At 45.5% G+C, this 17,896-nt stretch overlaps 1 protein-coding gene across 1 annotated transcript in view; it reads left to right on the top strand.

The window, feature by feature from the left end:
• The first annotated feature begins 308 nt into the window (after positions 1-308).
• Positions 309-17,896, top strand: part of vash2 (vasohibin 2) — a 146,730-nt gene continuing 129,142 nt past the window's right edge. Inside the window, exon 1 of the mRNA XM_078230553.1 lies at positions 309-782. Coding sequence (XP_078086679.1) covers positions 495-782 — 288 coding nt within the window. The 5' untranslated portion in view covers positions 309-494. The remainder of the gene's footprint in view (positions 783-17,896) is intronic.

Genomic DNA, 17,896 nt, shown 5'->3' with positions numbered 1-17,896 from the left:
AGACCCACTGCAAAGAACAGACCCTCGGTATGTTACAGAGGACTTGGGCTCCCATTGACTGTACAAACGCGAGGTCACAATAGAGGTTTAGGATAGATCTTAATTTATTTTTATTCATTCACTTTTAGCTCCGCCTTACAATGAACTGGCAGCCAATAGAATTGTTACGAATCTTATTACTGCCGTTTCATTCGATGGCAGGAGCCAATGTGACCGCACGGATGACTCCTGGCCCCGCCCAGCAGCTGGTAGGCTCAACCAATATGAATGAGTGAAACTGATCGACTGCTGGGTAACGGAGTAACAAATTGTGGCTTGTAACAAACAGGGGAGAGACGGTGACCACGGATTGTGATCATGGGAATTGCTGAGGCAGCAATTCTGGGGAATTTGGAAGCAGGCAATTGAAATCACCTCGCTGCGATGAATCCATCCTAGATGAGCATTGCTCTGAAGGACAGGGAGAGGGAATCGGGGGGCCAGCATACACCAACATGACAGGCGTCAGTGGCAAGAGCGTTGGTGTCAAAGTAGGCAAGCAAACCAAATCAAAGGCTGCCAATACTACAGGTGCAAACCCAGGAACCGCTTCCAGCAATAATGCCAGCAAATCCTCTGGAGAAGAAGACGAAAAAGATGGTGGGGTGCTTTTCTATGTAAATAAAAGTGGTTTCCCGATTGATGAGCGAACTTGGCAAAGAATGTGGACGCATGTGGCCAAAATACACCCGGGAGGGAAGGAGATGGAGGAGAGTATACGGAAAGCTACATTTATACCCCGTGTAAGTGAAAGCCTCTGGCGGCGCAGGCAATGGCATTTTACTTATGGGCAAACGAGGTTGTTCTTTGTATTATCATGAGTACTTCTCTTGTTTTGCAATGTGGGAACATGCATGTGATATGGACAAATTCATTTCTAGTTTCTGGTGATGGGAATTGATTTCAGTGTATCCACTAACTTAAGTAGAAATTCTTCTCTTGGGTTGAAAATGGATACATTGGCAATGATTGTTTTGCCTGTTGGAGAACAAGAACAAATCGGAATGAATGTCTCTTTATATTTTCGTTATCTTATTTATTTTGTTTATTAAGATTGGACCTTTTTCAGTGTGGCATTCCTTTTTTAATCACTTGGATGAAGTCAGAACAAAGTATGATATTCTGATAGCAATTTAAAATATTGTCCATGAACTTCCACTTAAGTGGCAATTCTAAAAGTGCAATGAAATATCATGAAGAGAAATTTCACATTTATCTAAATGGGAACATGCATTATACTCACGTTAGCAAAGTAACGTTTATGAGGTGGATTCACTCCTCTATTGATACATTAAATATATTGGGTTGGCAACCCAGATTTTGTTGTGTGTGTGTGTGTGTGAGCAATGGAATCCCGACAGTGCTAAGGAGGCCATTTGGCTCATCAACTCTTCAAAAGAGCATCCCATCCTATCCCCAGAATCCTGTGCATTTACAGTGGTGAATCCATCTAACCTACATACCTTTGGACTGTGGGAGGAAACCAGAGCACCCAGAGGAAACCCATGCAGACACGGGGAGAACATGCAACTGTGAAGCACGCAGTGCTAACCACTGTATTTGTGTATGTGTGTAGTCCTGAGGGATAGTGTGGGATACACATCTATTGGTTAAGACCATTAACAATTTACCTTGATAGTCTGTCCTGCTGAACTACCTCAACTGGGCAGCTAATCACATATATTTTCTCTGGTCTGAATTGTGAGCCATGTTTATAACCAAGAATAGGCGATGTCAAATGTTCACTAATTCACATTCACCGTGTTTATTGTAAGTAAACGTGACAAGTGAAGCCTTGCATCTGAAATTTTGCATTGCTTGTTTTTTTAATATGTTCCGAGTGTTTTTGGTGATACATATATCTGAAACAGAACACTTGAATAAGAACAGCAGGGTAAAGGTAAATTTGAAGAGAAATTTTAGATGGACAATTGAGTAAGGAAGGGAGTATTTTATAACAAATGCTGATTTTAGACCTAACCAGTCACAGCCAGAGAAACATCTACTATAATGACTTCTCTTCCTGCGCTTTCTTTTCCAGAATCCAACCTCCATCGGCTCATCCCTTCCTATCTCTATCCCCTTCCAGCCCGTCAATTCTCCAACTCTTTGTTCTCCTGCAGTTCTGGCCTCCTGCAAATTCCTGATTTTCATCGCTCCACCATTGATAGCTATGCTTTCAGCTGTCTAGGTCCTAAGCTCCGAGATTTCTCCCTTTAATTCAGTCCTTAAAACCGTAGCCCTTTAACCAAGCTTCTGGCCACCTGTCCTAATGAGTCAATGTAATTGAGTTTCATATTACATCTGATGACATTCCATTGAAGCCCCTTGGAATGTTTTTGCCATGTTAAAGGCTCCATTTAACTGCAGGTTGTTGTTGAGTCTCCCAGGGAATCTCTCCTTGGCCCATTCCTATTGCTCAACTACATGCTGTGCCCATGGATAAAATCATCCAAAACAGAATGTCCAGTTTCAGTGAATGTTGACAACACCCAACTCTACTGCACCACCACCTTCCTTGACCCCCTCCACCATTGTCAGCTTGTTCATCCAAGATCCAAGGCTAATTCTTACCAAAAACTGGCAGAATGTAGTTTCTGGCGAGAAAACCGGTGCGTTTCTCTCCAGAGAAACACGGCAAATTTCTCTTCAGATCTTACGACACTCTGCCAAAAGTAATCAAGGGGACGTGTTTCATCCATCATACAGGGTGGGGGCCCTCAATACACTGGTAAAACCTGGCTGCACCTAGACCGGGCAATATTAAAGGGTGCCACAATCATCACCTGAGTAAACTTTCCCCTAGCCCATCACAGAGGTCTCAGGGGCTCCCCACCCCTGATCACCAGCCCCTTTCTCCTCCCAATCATCAGCCCTTTCTCCCCACCCCCACAGTCTGAGCTGGTGACGGGCAGGGAAGATCCAAAATCGCGAACTCGCCAGTGAGAACTGCGACTTCCAGATCTTGAGTCTCCGGTGGCTTTTGCATGGACGGCTCAAGATCACTCCCCCCCCCCCCCCCCCGCCCCCGAGTCTTGAACCAAGCATTCCTCCAATTAAACATTGGCAAATCCAAAGCCTTGTCTTTAGCTCCTGTTACTTGTTGTATTTCCTAGCTAATAATTAAATTGCCCTCCTTGGCTACAGTCTCGGTCTAAACCAGACTGCTCACAGCATTGACCTCCCAGGTCACCAGGACCGCTTACTTCCACCTCCATAATATCACCTAACTCCACCTCAGTCTCAGCCCATATACTGCTGAAACCCACAGATGTAATTCTTTTTACCTCCATTATTCCAATGTTCCTTTGGGGACCCGGTTTTGAATCCCACAACGCCAGATGGTGAAATTTGAATTCAATAGAAATCTGGAATTAAAAGTCTAATGATGACCATGAAACCGCTGTCAATTGGTGTAAAAACCCATCTGATGCACCAATGTGCTTTAGGGGAGAAAATTTGCCATCCTTACCCGGTCTGGCCTCCATGTGACTCCAGATCATGGTTGACTCTTAAATGACCTCTGAAATGGCTGAACAAGCCACTCAGTTTGAGGGTAGTTAAGGATGGGCAACAAATGCTCGTTCAGCCGGTGACACCCACATCCCATGAATGAATAAAAGAAAATGCACTGGCAGAGTGGCACTTCCTGAGAGAGGACTGCAAGTTTGTGCACCATGCAGCAATCCTAGTAATCAGTTGGAAAACAGACTGCTGTGAGACCCTGCCAGCTCCTGTGCATACTGTAATCCATGACAGCAGTATGAGACTCGACTGCCACAGTCACTGGTGGCTGCTACTTGTGCTGCATTAGCAGCTGTGACTCAGTCATGGTTGGGTCCACAAGTGTGAGAATGCTGGAAAGGATAGGCTCCAAGCTCTGTGGCAAGTTGGTGCCAGACCCTTCCATACTCCTTCACACTGACTGCTCCTAGGCGGATTTCCCAGTGCACCAAGCATTCTGTTGTGTCTGCCCATCTGCATACCTCTACCCCATTGAAGTCCTCATCTAGTGTCATGTGCAACCTAGCCTTCTGATGAGGTGGACCTGTGTTTTCGTTGCCCTGTGCCATGCTGCTATCTCATCATGTGCAGATCTGTCTCTATGCCATCCCCTAAATTACAGGCAATGTCAATATCTGGGGCTGCTGGCTAGATATGTAAAAATTGAGTGACAGTGGATCTTCACATCACTGTCTTTTTGCTGTTTCTCCATTGCCTGACCAGATTGTATCTCTTGGATATCTGAAAGGAGAAAGGAACAAGAGTAATGTTGTGGTGTGAGTGGTAGGGGGTCGGGATAGGGGAAGGAACCAAGAGTGCATCATTTGCAGCTTATAAATAAAAATATGTGTGGAATGAGGGGCGTGCTGGGTGTGAGAGCAGAAGGATTATGTTTCAATCTTGCTGCTGGCCACCGTGTATGGTGTGTCAATATTGGCACTTTCTGCTCCATTGGGTTAGGGCGTGCAGATGAGGGGATGGGCCTCTCCCCCTGCAATAAGTCCTCCATTACTGCGTAGGAGAAGCTTAGAGATCATCTGTTTGCCATTCTTCAATGTCTCCCAAATCAGAGTCACTTCATGCATGACTGCCAGCTCTTACTCCAGCCTTCCCCTTGCACTTCCTCTTTAAGAGGTGCAAGCTTGCCTTAAGGCAGCTTTAAATGGCATGAGTCACTCATGACATTGGCCTGGTGCTGATGTACAAGTCAGTCAGTAATGTGTTAGTACTGGCTGGACGCACCAATCATTGAACCAAACAGGCAGCTCAAAGCTAATGTGATGACCACAGGATTTAAAATCTTAGGTTGTCAAAAAAAAATTAGATTGTTTTCTTCATTAGAACAGGAGATTATCAAGAGGAAGCTAGTTTATGTTTTTCAAAATCTTGAAGTAAAATGACGTGCATTTTTCTTTAACTTCAATTGCAATCTTAGAACTAAGGGTTAGGATGAGACATTTGGGATGCCTCAGGCAAATTAATCATTCTCCAGGTTTATCCATTATGTTATAGACATATTTGTTGTACGGTGTTGGATATCATTAATCAGATCTTAATGAAGTCTCTGTAGTCTTAAGTAGGTTAACTATGTATTTATTAACTCCAAGAACTATGTACAGATATACAGTAAAGGCTTCAAGCCAGGGGCTATCACCATGCTTGCTTGTGCACACGGCTCTGTCCAACATGAGAGTGACCCCCTAGGTGCAAGTCATGTGCTCTCTTACATCACTGTGTGGGTGGTACTGTACCGTTAACCCTATACATGCCAGACCCTTATACCACAATGTTGCTGTCCATTAACAAGGGCCTTGTTGACAAACTTCTGAAAGACATATTGGTTAGGTGAATTGACCTGAACAGGCGCTGAACTGTGGCAACGAGGGGAATTTCACAGTAACTTCATTGCAGTGTTAATTAATGTAAACCTTACTTGTGACTAATAAATAAATAGACTTTTCCTTTCAAGAGGAGCTTCAAGAACTTATTGTTTTGCCTATGATTCACAAGTGAAGATATAATTGATCTAAACCTCTACTGTGAAACTCTAATTTAGCTGGTGCCATAGTAACGTCAGCTGTGGAATGTCACTTATCATTGTTGGATAATGATTGATAGCCTTGAGACTTTGTGTCTGATTTTGCTTTTGGGATCAAAGGAAAACCTTATTCCTTTTCCTCTGAAGTATAATTTAGCTATTTGCTCTGATCATTTGCATGCACGTAGAAAATTAAGAATTTGTGACTATACAAATTTTACAAGCTCCTTTTGCTAATTCCACATAATATTTGTGAAGATATTCCATTGCTCTTAGGCCCACTGTAACATTTCAACTCTTCTCCATCTTAAAACTATAGAAGTTGGCAAACTATTTGTGTTAATTCTGGGAAGAAGAATCACTTTTTATAAATACACCCCAAACATGAAGTGACCAAAACTATCGAGTGTACAAACATGGCTTGATGGATAGCACTGTGAAGGGGTGAAAGATGGTGCAGATGGAGAGTTGAGCAATTTTCAGGTGCAAAAGTAATTCCAATAAACCCCCTTGCCTCTCCACTTCCATCTTCTGTTGTGTCTCCCATATAAACATCCTGTTCAGGGTACACAGCTCCGCATGTATTCCATGGATACCAGTGCTCATGCTCTGAGTGGACTGATCCAGGTTACTGAGGGAGCCTTGCAGTGAGTCCTGCTGCTCTTGCATGCACTCTGTGTGATATGCATGTCCATGTCCATGTGATTGGCTACACTCTTACAAGAACACAGGAAACTTATGACTGGAACTCATATGGTTGAGCCCCTGAGACAAGGTGGAGCTCATCACCATGGAGCCCCTGAGACATGGAGCTCATCACCACCATGGACCCCTCCACTCACAGTGCGTGAGCTTGCATTGCCTGAGGGAACCTTGCCAGATGTCCACGCATCTTGCTGCTGATGCTCCAAATACTGTGCCCCATAGGTGACTCCTGAGGCCCTACCTACCTCCTTGTCAAATAGAGCATTATCCTGACTGCTCTCTCTCCTCTGAGGGGGGCTGGGATTGAAACCTCTGATGCCTCCTCTTCCTGCACTCTGGTGAAGTGCCCTTCGCCTCATACTATCGACTCTACACGCACACCATGTTCCTCGTCTCAAGGTCAAATGTGTTGCAGACAGACTTTAATCTAAGATTGTTGCTAGGGAGAGATGAGGTCAGGAGCGAGGAAGCAGAGCCTGGAATGGGGACTTTCAGCCTTCCCAAAATTTAATTAGAGCAAATATTTGCTCCTCAGGTGCCGGGTATCAGATAAGAAGTCTGATAATTTAGCCAAATTGGAGGGATCAAGAGAGGTGGATGGCGAGGTGAAGTTGTGTGTCAGTGTACATGTGAAAACAAATGGATAACGTTGATGAGGGGCAGCATGTGGACAAGAAATAGGAAGGGCAAGGATTGATCCTTGGGGACACCAGAGTAACAGAAAGAGCATGAGGAGAAGGCATTGGTAAATGATACTCTGGCTATGGCTAGATCGATAACAACTAAACCAAGTGAGAGCAGTTGGATGTCAATGGACAGACTTTGGATGAGAATGGTGTGGTCAAACATGTCAAAGGCTGCAGACAAGTCAAAGGACAAACAGAGAAAGTTTACCTTTGTCACAGTCACATAGGAGGCCTTTGATTGAATGTATTTAAGAGGTGGCTGGATATAGCACTTGGGGCGAACGAGATCAAAGGTTATGGTGAGAAAGCAGGATTAGGCTATTGAGTTGGATGATCAACTATAATTATGGTGAATGGTGGAGCAGGCTCAAAGGACCGAATGGCCTCCTTCTGCTCCTATCTTCTATGTTTCTACAAGAGATGTTTCAGTACAGTGACATGGGAAAAATCCTGATTAGAGGGATTCAAACGTGGAGTTCCGAGAAAGATAGACATGGATTTGGGAAGTGATACCATGTTGAAGAACTTTGGAGAGGCAAGGAGTTTGCAGATGGGATAGTAGTTTGCAAGGAGAGTGGGGTCATGGGTTGGTTTTTCCTAAGGAGGGGGCTGATGACGGCAGATTTAAAGCAGAGGGAGAGACAACACCTGAAGAGACAACTGTTAACAATATTCCTTAAAGTGAGGGCCAGGAGAGGATGCTGGATGCTCAGCAGTTTAGTGGGAGTAGGGTCAAGGGAGTGGGATATAGGTCTCTAAGCTTGCGTTAAGCTTCATTGGAATACGCGAGCAGGCCACGGAATTGGAATAGTCAAGTCAAGAGGTAACAAAGGCATCAATGAGGACCTTGGCAGCAGGTAAACTCAAGAAAAGGGAAAAATAAAGTTCAGAGAGGGCATGAGGGAAGATGGAGTGAGAAAGGTGTGAGTTCAGGCCTAGCCCAGACACCTTTGGAGGAAATTTGGCCAGCTGACTTAGTGGAAGAGAGGAATGGGACAGAGGCAGCTGATTGGATGGTGTCGATCTTAGTGACAAAGAAGCCGAGGAGCTCCTTACACTTAGTTTTGGAGGTTGGAGTGGAGGAGACACGGAAGAGGAGTTTAAGAAGATGGTTTACAGTGGAAAAAGAAGCCGGAATCATATTTGCACTCCATGATGATTCTGCACTATATCTTTGATATAAAGATATGCCTATCATTTTTAAAAAGTATATTTATAAACTGCATCTGTGTCCTGGCCATTATTAATTGCCTGGTGAGGAAGTGGTGGTAAGCCACCTTTTTGAACTGTTGCAGTACATGTGATATAGGTACACCCACAGAGCTCTATGGAGGGAGTTCCACAACTTTGATTCAGCGACAGGGGAGGAACAACAATATGTTTGCATATCAGAATGGTGTATGACTTGGGGGGAAACTTGCAGGTGATAATGTTGCCACATGCCTGCTGCCCTTGTTGATATTAGTTTGGAAGGTGCTATTGAAGGAGCCTTGGTGAGTTGCTTCAGTCCGTCCTGTAGATTGTACACACAGCAGACATGCTGCGTCATTGGTGGAGGGAGTGAATGTTTAGGTGGTGGATGGAATGGCAATCAAGTGGGCTGCTCCTGGATGACGTTGAGCTTCTTGAGTGTTGTTGGAGCTGCACTCATTGAGGAAAGTGGAGAATATTTCTTCACAAGCCTGACTTGTGCCTTGTAGATTTTGAGGGGGTTCGGAGATGAATTCCCAGCCTCTGACCAGCTCTTGTAGCCACAGTATTTGTATGACTGGTCCAGCTAAGTTTCTGGTCAATAGTAACCCCAGGATGGTCATAACAGGAGATTCAGGGATTGTAATCATTTTGAATGGGGTGTTGATAAGACTCTCTCTTGCTGTAGATGGTCGTTGCCTGGCACTCGTGTGGTACAAATGTTACTTGCCACTTATCAGCCTGTTGTGTCTTACCACACAGTGTGTTTATAACCCCTATACGGTGGACAAAGAACTGCGAGTCGACTTCTTATTAATAAAATAACATTTATTCATTCATACAATTAATATTAGTTATGGTAGTTACTTTTACAGATCAATCAGAAGTTTCAAACTTAATGCTGGACTTTGACTTAACTTTGAGTGACTGACAAGTATCCAAGCAGATATTGGCCTGTATCCGTGTGTTGGTCTCTGCAATCACCTCAATATGGTCTGGTCTTTGGTCTGGTCTGATCCTCTTCTTCTGAGTCTGGTCTATTCTTCCTTCTTCTTCTCTGGATGGTCCAGGGTCATCCTTCATGGTGGTTGGTCTCTAGAGTTGCCACTGCTGATAGTGTGATGTGCAGCACCTTTATCCTTCGATTATTTCACGCCCTTTAGGGTGGGCGCTCAATTGTTACCAATCAATCGATCAGGACTCGATCACCCTGATCGATGGAGTCCAATCGGATACTGCCACACCGATGTTGGGTTGTGTACCCAGTAGCCTTACCTGTGGGTGCTGGAGGTACATAGGTCACATACCTCCCTCCCAAATAAGGGGTTAAGGTGCCCCTTTGTTTGGTAAACAAGTATGTTTGGCTACAGTGCCTATTGTCTTCGGGATGGCCTATTTCCTGCGTATTCCCGACGTCTAAGACTGCAGCCTACTTGTCTCAGTCTTTACACACACTTGGCCATCCTATCCCATCATGATTTGCAATCGCCATCTTTGGTGGCCTGTTTGGCCACAAGCCCAAGCCTGAATGTTGCCCAGGTCTTGCTGCATATGGACACAGACTGCTTCAGTGTTCCTGAACAGAATTGAACACCATGCAATCATCAGTGAACATCCCCACTTCTGCCTTTATGGTTGTCATTGGTGAAGCAGCTGAAGATAGTTGGGGCCAGGAATTTTCCTGAGGAACTCCTGCAGCAATGTCCTGGGGTTGAGATGGTTGACCTCCAATTAACATTACCATCTTCTTTTACGTTAGGTTTGGCTCCAACCAGTGGAGAGATTTTCCACTTATTCCCGTTGAATTCAATTTTCCCAGGGATCCTTGCTTGATTCCAAACTCAATCAAATGCTGCCTTGATAAAAAGGGCAATCCCCTCACCTCTTGCATTCAGCTGTTTGTTCATATTTGGACCAAGGCTATAATGAGGTCTGGAGTTGAGTGGTTCTGGCAGAATCAAACTGAACAACAATGCACAGGGTTTTGGTGAATAAGTGTCACTCACTGGCATTACCGATAATTCTTCACTTTTCTGCTGATTAAGAGTAGACTGAGGGAGAAAGAAATGGCCGGATTGGATTTGCCCTGCTGCTGTTTGTGGACAGATTACACATGGACAATTCCCCACTCTGTTGGGTATATGCCAGTGTTTTAACTGTACTGGAACTGCTTTACTAGATCTGGAACGTAAGTATTTAGCACTGCAGCCGGGGTGTTAGAACAAAGTTAACAGCTTCCTGCAAAGGATTTATTTGGCTTTGTGACTCAGTTGATGCGCTGAACCTTCTCGAATTCACATTCATAAACACTCCTTTCTCCACTACCTCCTCAGAAAGTTCGACTGTCAGACATGACTAATCCTTCTCAAGTCAGTGCTGACTCTGATCAGCTGACACTATTGCTTATTATACACACAAATCATCTATTTTCAGATCCCAGTTTTTTTTGGTTTGCTAAGCAAACCAAATATATATTTAAAATTTAAAAAAATTATAATGGAAAAATGAGCATGGGTGGAATTCTTCCATCCTGCCTGCGGAGGCGGGTTAATGGTGAAGAATCCAATGGCAGGATTGGAACCCACTGTGCAGTGGTACTCACTGGCTGAGCATTCTGAAATCGACATATCAACTGAGGATGGGGCTGGTGGGGGTGGTGGGGTAGGGTCATTACATGGGGAACATTGGGGAAAGAAGGCTTTGCAAGGGATTGGGGTGGGATGAGGAAGGGTGAACACATGGGGGGCAATGGGGCAGGATGGCTTTGTAAGCTGGTGGAGGAGGTAGAATGTAGACTGAGGGGTGGGAAGCTGGACTCTGACAAGGGTAAGTGAAATGTTAACTAACAAGGGGGTGAAAAGGATGCCACGTGTAAGAATGGGAGTGGATGCATGCAGACTCTTGAATGGGAATGGTGGAGTGGGTTGTTGGTGTGCTACAAGAGGAATTGGCCACATGCAGACTCATAAGGGGCGAGGTGGGGGGTTGGGGGATGAAGTTTGGGAAGGGAGCTGATGTAGTCTTCAGTCATCAGGACAATGTGCAATGTGGAAGTCAAAGTCCTTGCTGTGGGGCTTGCAGTCAGGAGTCAGAGATTAGAGGTACGCCTGGGGGTCTTGCAAACCTCACAGTCAACAATTATGGGGAGTATGCTGCAGGAGTAATCATTGGGAGCTCCAGGGAAGGGCAGGGGTTGTGTGCTCTGGAGGAATAATGCACTGCTTGGTGTGCAGGGCTGTCTTACAGTCACTGTCCATGAGCTTGGCTGTCTGTACTGGGCTGCAGATGGTATGGTAATTGTAATGGGAGGCATCTGCAACCTGTATTTGGGGACCACAATGGGAGGGGGCAGGATATCTGAGTGGTGGGGAGGGTAGATGCACACATGGGTCATGAGGCACTTCAGTAGTGAGGGGCTCAGGTGAGAGGGTTGGAATATCCACCGCAACAACTGTGGGATCTAGTATTATTGGGGGAGACTGGAGAACAACAAGGGGGAGCTCTACTTTCACACTGTGTGGTTTCAGATAGATATTGAGGACACGGTTAGTCAGAGATGGAATGTTGAATTAGTAATGCAGAGTGACCATCTTGCTGTACTGGAGTTATTGAAGTTTTAATTTGAAAGTCGGTACGGTTCTGAACAGGAGGGGTCTGAGGCAGTGCACTGCTGCACTAAGGGGCTCTTTCTGAGGGCACCCTCTAACTCGTTGGTGCTGCAAGAGTGAACTGGAGTCTTATTGTGGAGAAAGGAGTAAGGCCTCGCAGCAAAGAAAGCCATTGGAAGCCAAAGCATTTGTCAATGCTGTAAGGGGAAAACTCATACCTCAATGACTTCACATCATATTCACAGCATATTGGCACTAACACACCGGAATGTATAATTTGAGTATGCGGGCAATCTGGGAAGAGACACAGGTACAACATACATGACTTTCCACTAATGGAGGCCAGTCAGATGCACTCCTGAATTGGCATTCCTAAAGGGCCAAAGGACAACCAGTCATTAATCATCAGCAATTTATTGTTAATTGGAATGCCAGGTCAGAGATTGGAGCACTGAGACAGGTTAGGTAGCATTTGTCATTCAAACCTTCTCAGGGATTCAGATGTCACATTTCCGGGTCATCTCAATGTGGGTACCAGCACCTTAAAGCTAAGGCAGCATCAGCAACAATGCAAGTAGGGCTGAAACCCTTACAATTCCTATAGGTAGCCGATTGTGAGCTTCACTAACTTGAACCGTTCCTCATTAATATCTCAATGTTGCATTTCAGAGACAAGGTAAAAGCAAAAATGAATGCAGGGCTCAATGCTGCCTTTTTGAGGATCCTAATGCAATGGAGGAGGCGAAGGAGGGAGAAACAAGGCAGTGCACAGCTCTATCTAGAGCCCCATCTGATGTCCAGGGTCAAGGGAAACCAGACCAGGAACAAGAAGCTCAGGAGGAGAGACCCAGATAACAGAGGCAGATCGCCACATTTAGGGTGGACCGAAGAAGACTCTTCAATTTCCAAATGAGTGAGAGACAATGCTCGGCATGTCTGCACTTGTTCTTTGTGAAGACCTGATGCCTTGTGGAGTTAGAGGCTATCTCTTGGCAGAGGGTTTAAAAGCAACCTCCGCACACAATTTTTTGGCCTGTGGGAAGCTCCAGGGATCAACAGGGGACCTCTGTGGCACCACGCAGTCCGCAACACATAGGTGCACAAAGGAGGTCACAGATGCCTTTTAAAAGGTGTGAGGTTTACTATGGACAGAGATAGCCAGGCTGCGAGTTTCACTGGCTTTGTAACATCTCAGGCTTCCCATGAGTGCAAGGTGCTGTACTCATGTGGCTTTAAGGGCTCCATGGCAGCTGTCTCTAATGTTTATAAATCTCAAAGGCTACTATTCTATCAATATACAACTGGTGTGTGATCATCGGAAGTACATACTGCACGTATGTGCCAGGTAACCTAGGAGTTGCTGTTGCAGTCCCAGCTCAATAGATTGTAACTTTTATTTTTTTGTTTAAAGACATGGATGAACAGAGTTGCAGGACTACCCATTAATTTTTAACAGAAGAATAAAAGATTTATTAAATGAGGAAAGATTAACTATAATACACTACTCCTTCACTAGCTGTACCTTTATAGATGTACACAGATTTGTAAGGATAACACAAATTACAAAATAGATCTTACACTCAAATGTTCTCAGTAAGTACAAAGTCCATGTAAACCAACAGGTGAAATATGGTCAGATACACCACACTCTGAAACCAAGTGATAGATATCACCCAATAGAACTTCTGCCGATTTCTCATCAAATCCCCTCAGATGCTTGCCACACTGTGAGCTATCTGGTCTCACTCAGACCCTGACTTCCACACGTGTGTTTCCAGATCTCGAAGATCATGCTAGAAATCTTCCCCCAAACAACGCTTTCTCTTGACTGCTTTTACCAAGGGTCTATCTCCAGGATTACAATCTCTACTTTTGGTATTCCTCTGTCATAGAATGATAGAACTCCTACAGTGCAGAAAGAGGCCATTCATCCCTTCAAGTCTGCACTCACTCTCTTCAGAGCGGAGGTTCTCCCCTCCGCCCTATCTCTGTAGCCTCTCACATTTACCATGGTTAATCCACCTAACTTACACATCTTTGGACACTTAAGGGGCAATCCACCTAACTTTGCACATCTTTGGACTGTGGGAGGAAACCGAAGCACCCTGGGGCAATCCACACAGACATGGGGAGAACGTACAAACTCCACACAGACAGTCACCCAAGGCTGGAATTGAACCTGGATCTTGGCACTGTGAGGCAGTAGTGCTAACCACTGTGCCACCCATGTTGGATGGCCACATGCACTCAAGTCCATACAATCTCTCCGGTACTAAGCTAGCTAGCAGAACACTACTGCTTCACAGGCTGCATTAAGATGTCACCAAACTTTTGATTTACCTTAGATGTCTGGCTTCTTACCTAGCCAACTTTAAATCTGGTTCATACAACTGTCTCTTTAACTCAGAATACTTTCTCTACTTTCTCTGCAGCTTCACTGTCATGTACAGCTTCTCCTGGCTCTAACTTGCTATCCACTCAGAAGTTCTTTCTGTCCTAGGGTGGCCCATGGCTACTAAGCAACAGCCAATTTTCCTTTAAACCATGGATGCTTTCACATCATAAACCCTCATTACCATGCATGCATCTAAGCCAAACTGAAGTCATTAACCCTTTCAAATAAAGAGAAGCAAAATTAAACTTACTTAAAGCTATACCTTACTTCTAATACCCACAAATAGGTATATGGATTATTTAAAACTACCTCAGTTTCCTGACATTGCCATGAATCCTATATCCTGACTCACTCCCAGAGGCCTGAGATTTTCAAAGGGCCGGAATGTCTGCAGGAATGGCTGCTTGGCGATAAGGGGTACCTACTGAGATGCTGGCTGAAGATGCCGTTATATCCTCTCAGAATCGTTCTGAGGAGAGTTATAACACTGCTCACAGCTCCAGATGCTCTGTTTTTGCACAAACCATTGGCATTCTAAAGATGTGCTCCAGATGCTTCGATACACTTTCACACATCATCACAGTGTATCACGCCCTTCACAGTTTGGCAAAGATGCGATCCCTTGCCAGAGGGTGAAATGGAGGAGGATGAGACATCTTCAGAGGATGAAGATCTGGAGGCCCTACAGAGTGTGATGAGGGTCAATTTGAACACGGTGATGCCATGGCAGAAGCAAAATGTGGGAGACATGCCTGTGACAATTTAATCGCTGACAGGTTCCAGGAGGAGTAAAGTGAAGGCAAGATGGGGAGGTAGCCACTGTTCTCCTAACCTTCAGTGCCCCCCCTTTCATAGAAATCATAGAAATCATAGAAGCCCTACAGCGCAGAAGGAGGCCATTCGGCCCATCGAGTCTGCACCGACCACAATCCCACCCAGGCCCTACCCCCACATCTCAAGGGATGTCCAATTATTTGCATCGAGAGCTAGTTCAGCATTCACATTTGCACCTCCTGGCTTCATGATTAAGTTGATATTCATGATATTCAGTTGATCTTTCTCTACACTCTAGCTGGGACTATAACACTATATTCTGCACTCTCTCCTTTCCTTCTCCCTTATGTACTCTGTGAATGGTATGCTTTGTCTGTATAGTGCATACGAAACAATACTCTTCACTTACCCCAATACATGTGACAATAATAAATCAAATCAAATTAAATTCACCAAGCCATGATCTCTGCGTCCCTGTGTATGCGTTCACTCTGGGAAGTCAGAGTCCACTGAACAACGAGAGTGAAGTGAAAACTGGCTTGGAGCAGTCACATAATGATGAAACTTCAGTGGGCAGGGCGATGAGGACATGCTCGGGAACACCTCCCCCCATCCATGTCTTGTCTTTTGCCACTACCACTGAGGAGACTCACTGCTGCAGTCATTCCCAAATGATGAGCTTCCCTCACACAATGATCGACTGTGAGGAAGAAGGGTTAGAAACGCTTCGCACACTTTAAATAAAGATTTCAACACATCTTCCTGGCATCACACAAGGGTGAGAAGACCACCTTCCGTGAGGCTGACATCACACGAATGTTAATCTCACAGAGGGACACTATCACTTATTGGGAGGGTGAATCAACCTTGAAATAAGAGGATTTATATGGACACAATCACAATGCCCTCAGCGGACCATTCACAGAAACCTAAAATGTATTTACAAAAGTTTAATATTTTTAGTGCTAGCATATCCATGACCCAAAAAGTGAATTCAAAATTTCAAATTCTGTTGAGAATTAATTTTCCTAACCCTATCACTAGGCCTGGGTGCAGCCCTGACATCTGCATCAGAGGCAGCCTGCTGACTGCTACGTCCTGATGCCTGTGGTGACCTTGGCGTATGTCGTCTGGGGCCCCGAGGCCTGCAGGGTCCCGGCTTGATAAGGGTCTCATGCTCAGGGGCAGATGCATCCTCCTTGGTCTGAGCAGCTGGTGTGGATGGGTTTACAGGCAGAGGGAGTCAGAGCTGCTACACGCCCTCGGAGTGTCCTGGGAGGAGGCCTCCAGGGTGTCCGGCATCCTCTTGGCCCGATGGCCAAGTCGTGACTCCTTGAGGAGATGGTGCACCTGGAAGAAAGCGAAGGTGCCTCCACCCCCCCACCCCCCTCATCGCCCCCATGTCTTGATGGTGCCACCAAGGTGTGTGCCATGCAATGCAGGGCCGAGCACAAATCCGGCAAGACGTACTGGTGGTGGCCAACCTTCCTGTTGTGACCCCAGCCGCTTGTGTGTCAGAGCCATATCATCAGACAAAATGCAGACGGACTCCTCCATCCTTTAGTCTAGTCTGCTGAGTCTCTGCCTGGTGTTCAGCCGTTGTTGTTGCATCTCCAGCATGGATTTAGCGATCGCTCTCAGGGGCTCATCACCTGGGTGGCTGGCCTCCAGCAGCCCTCCGAGTGTCAGAGACCTGGGCTGTCCCTGCCTCTGACTGCTGCAGGGACTTATCTGTGAGGCGTTCCCCAGTTGGTGAACCCAAGCCTAATCTTGAGCTATGCTCCACCGAGATTTGTGTCTCTGTGCTGATGGAGGGTGCGGGTGAGCACTGTGATGGTTCTTCCTCAGCTTCCTCTTTGGACATGGTCTGGGTGCTCAGGCATATGGTGGGCTGCCTTGAGGGCCTCGATCTGCTGGTGCCTGTAAGATAGGGAATAGAGTTTCAGTTGATGAGCAGGAGGAATATAAGACTGCATGTCACTCACTGTGATTGTCATGATGTGATGAACTGATGGAGTTGTGATCCGTACTAGGTTGCTGGGACAATCCAATCTCCCTTTCCCCACAGGAGCAATCCCTGCCCTCCCCAGCGATCTTGGCTGCAACCTCCTCGCACTCTGTGAGGGCTCTGCCTCCCCCAGTCTGAGTTCTTTCCCTTCTATTGCCCTGGATGAAGATAAAAGGCATATGTTGAGACAGGATGGGGCAGAGGTTGGGAAAGATGAATGGCCCCTGTGTGTGGTGAGCCTTCCTCAGAAGGGGCTGTGCACAGCATGATAGATGAGATGGTGGTGATGTGAACAGTTCCGTGAGACAATCAGTAGTGAAATGTGTCCCCTACTAATAGCTGTGTGAGATCACTGAAGGGAGTGGACTATTTGATTACGTGCTGCCACAATGAAAGTTTGATGTAAAATGGTTTAAAAATGCTCAGAATCTCAAAATGTTCTCTTGCTTTGGTCTAAACTTTTCTTTCAAAATAAAAGTCACTTGCTGTTGATGAAGGTAGAGGCTGTCTAAAGTGGAGAGGTTTTCAGGTGGAACTCTGTCCTCTAAAATGCCTGTTAGCTGTGGCCTTACTGGGTGTATCCTCTTCCTTGCCATTTGACTGATTTTATGCCTCCTTTGGGCCTTTCTATGCTTTTCTATATTCATAGAATCATAGAATCCCTGCAGTACAGGAAGAGGCCTTTTGGCCCATTAAGCCTGCACCAGCAACAATCTCATCCAGGCCCTATCCCTGTGACCCCACGTATTTGCCCCGCTAATCCCCCTGACACTAAGGGGCAATTTATTATGGTCAATCAACCAAACCTGCACATCTTTGGACTGTGGGAGGAAACTGGAGTTGGACTTTCTTTTGTATTTTTAGCCTTCAATTTGTCACGCATCTTTTTTTTAGTCTCATTTGAATTTTTAACATTCTATTGTTTAAGGAACTCAAGCTTTTGCCGTA

Source organism: Mustelus asterias, chromosome 15, assembly GCF_964213995.1.
Source record: "Mustelus asterias chromosome 15, sMusAst1.hap1.1, whole genome shotgun sequence".
NCBI lineage: Eukaryota > Metazoa > Chordata > Chondrichthyes > Carcharhiniformes > Triakidae > Mustelus > Mustelus asterias.
Note: the sequence above shows the minus strand (reverse complement) of the source record. Positions and strands in the feature narration are given on the sequence as shown.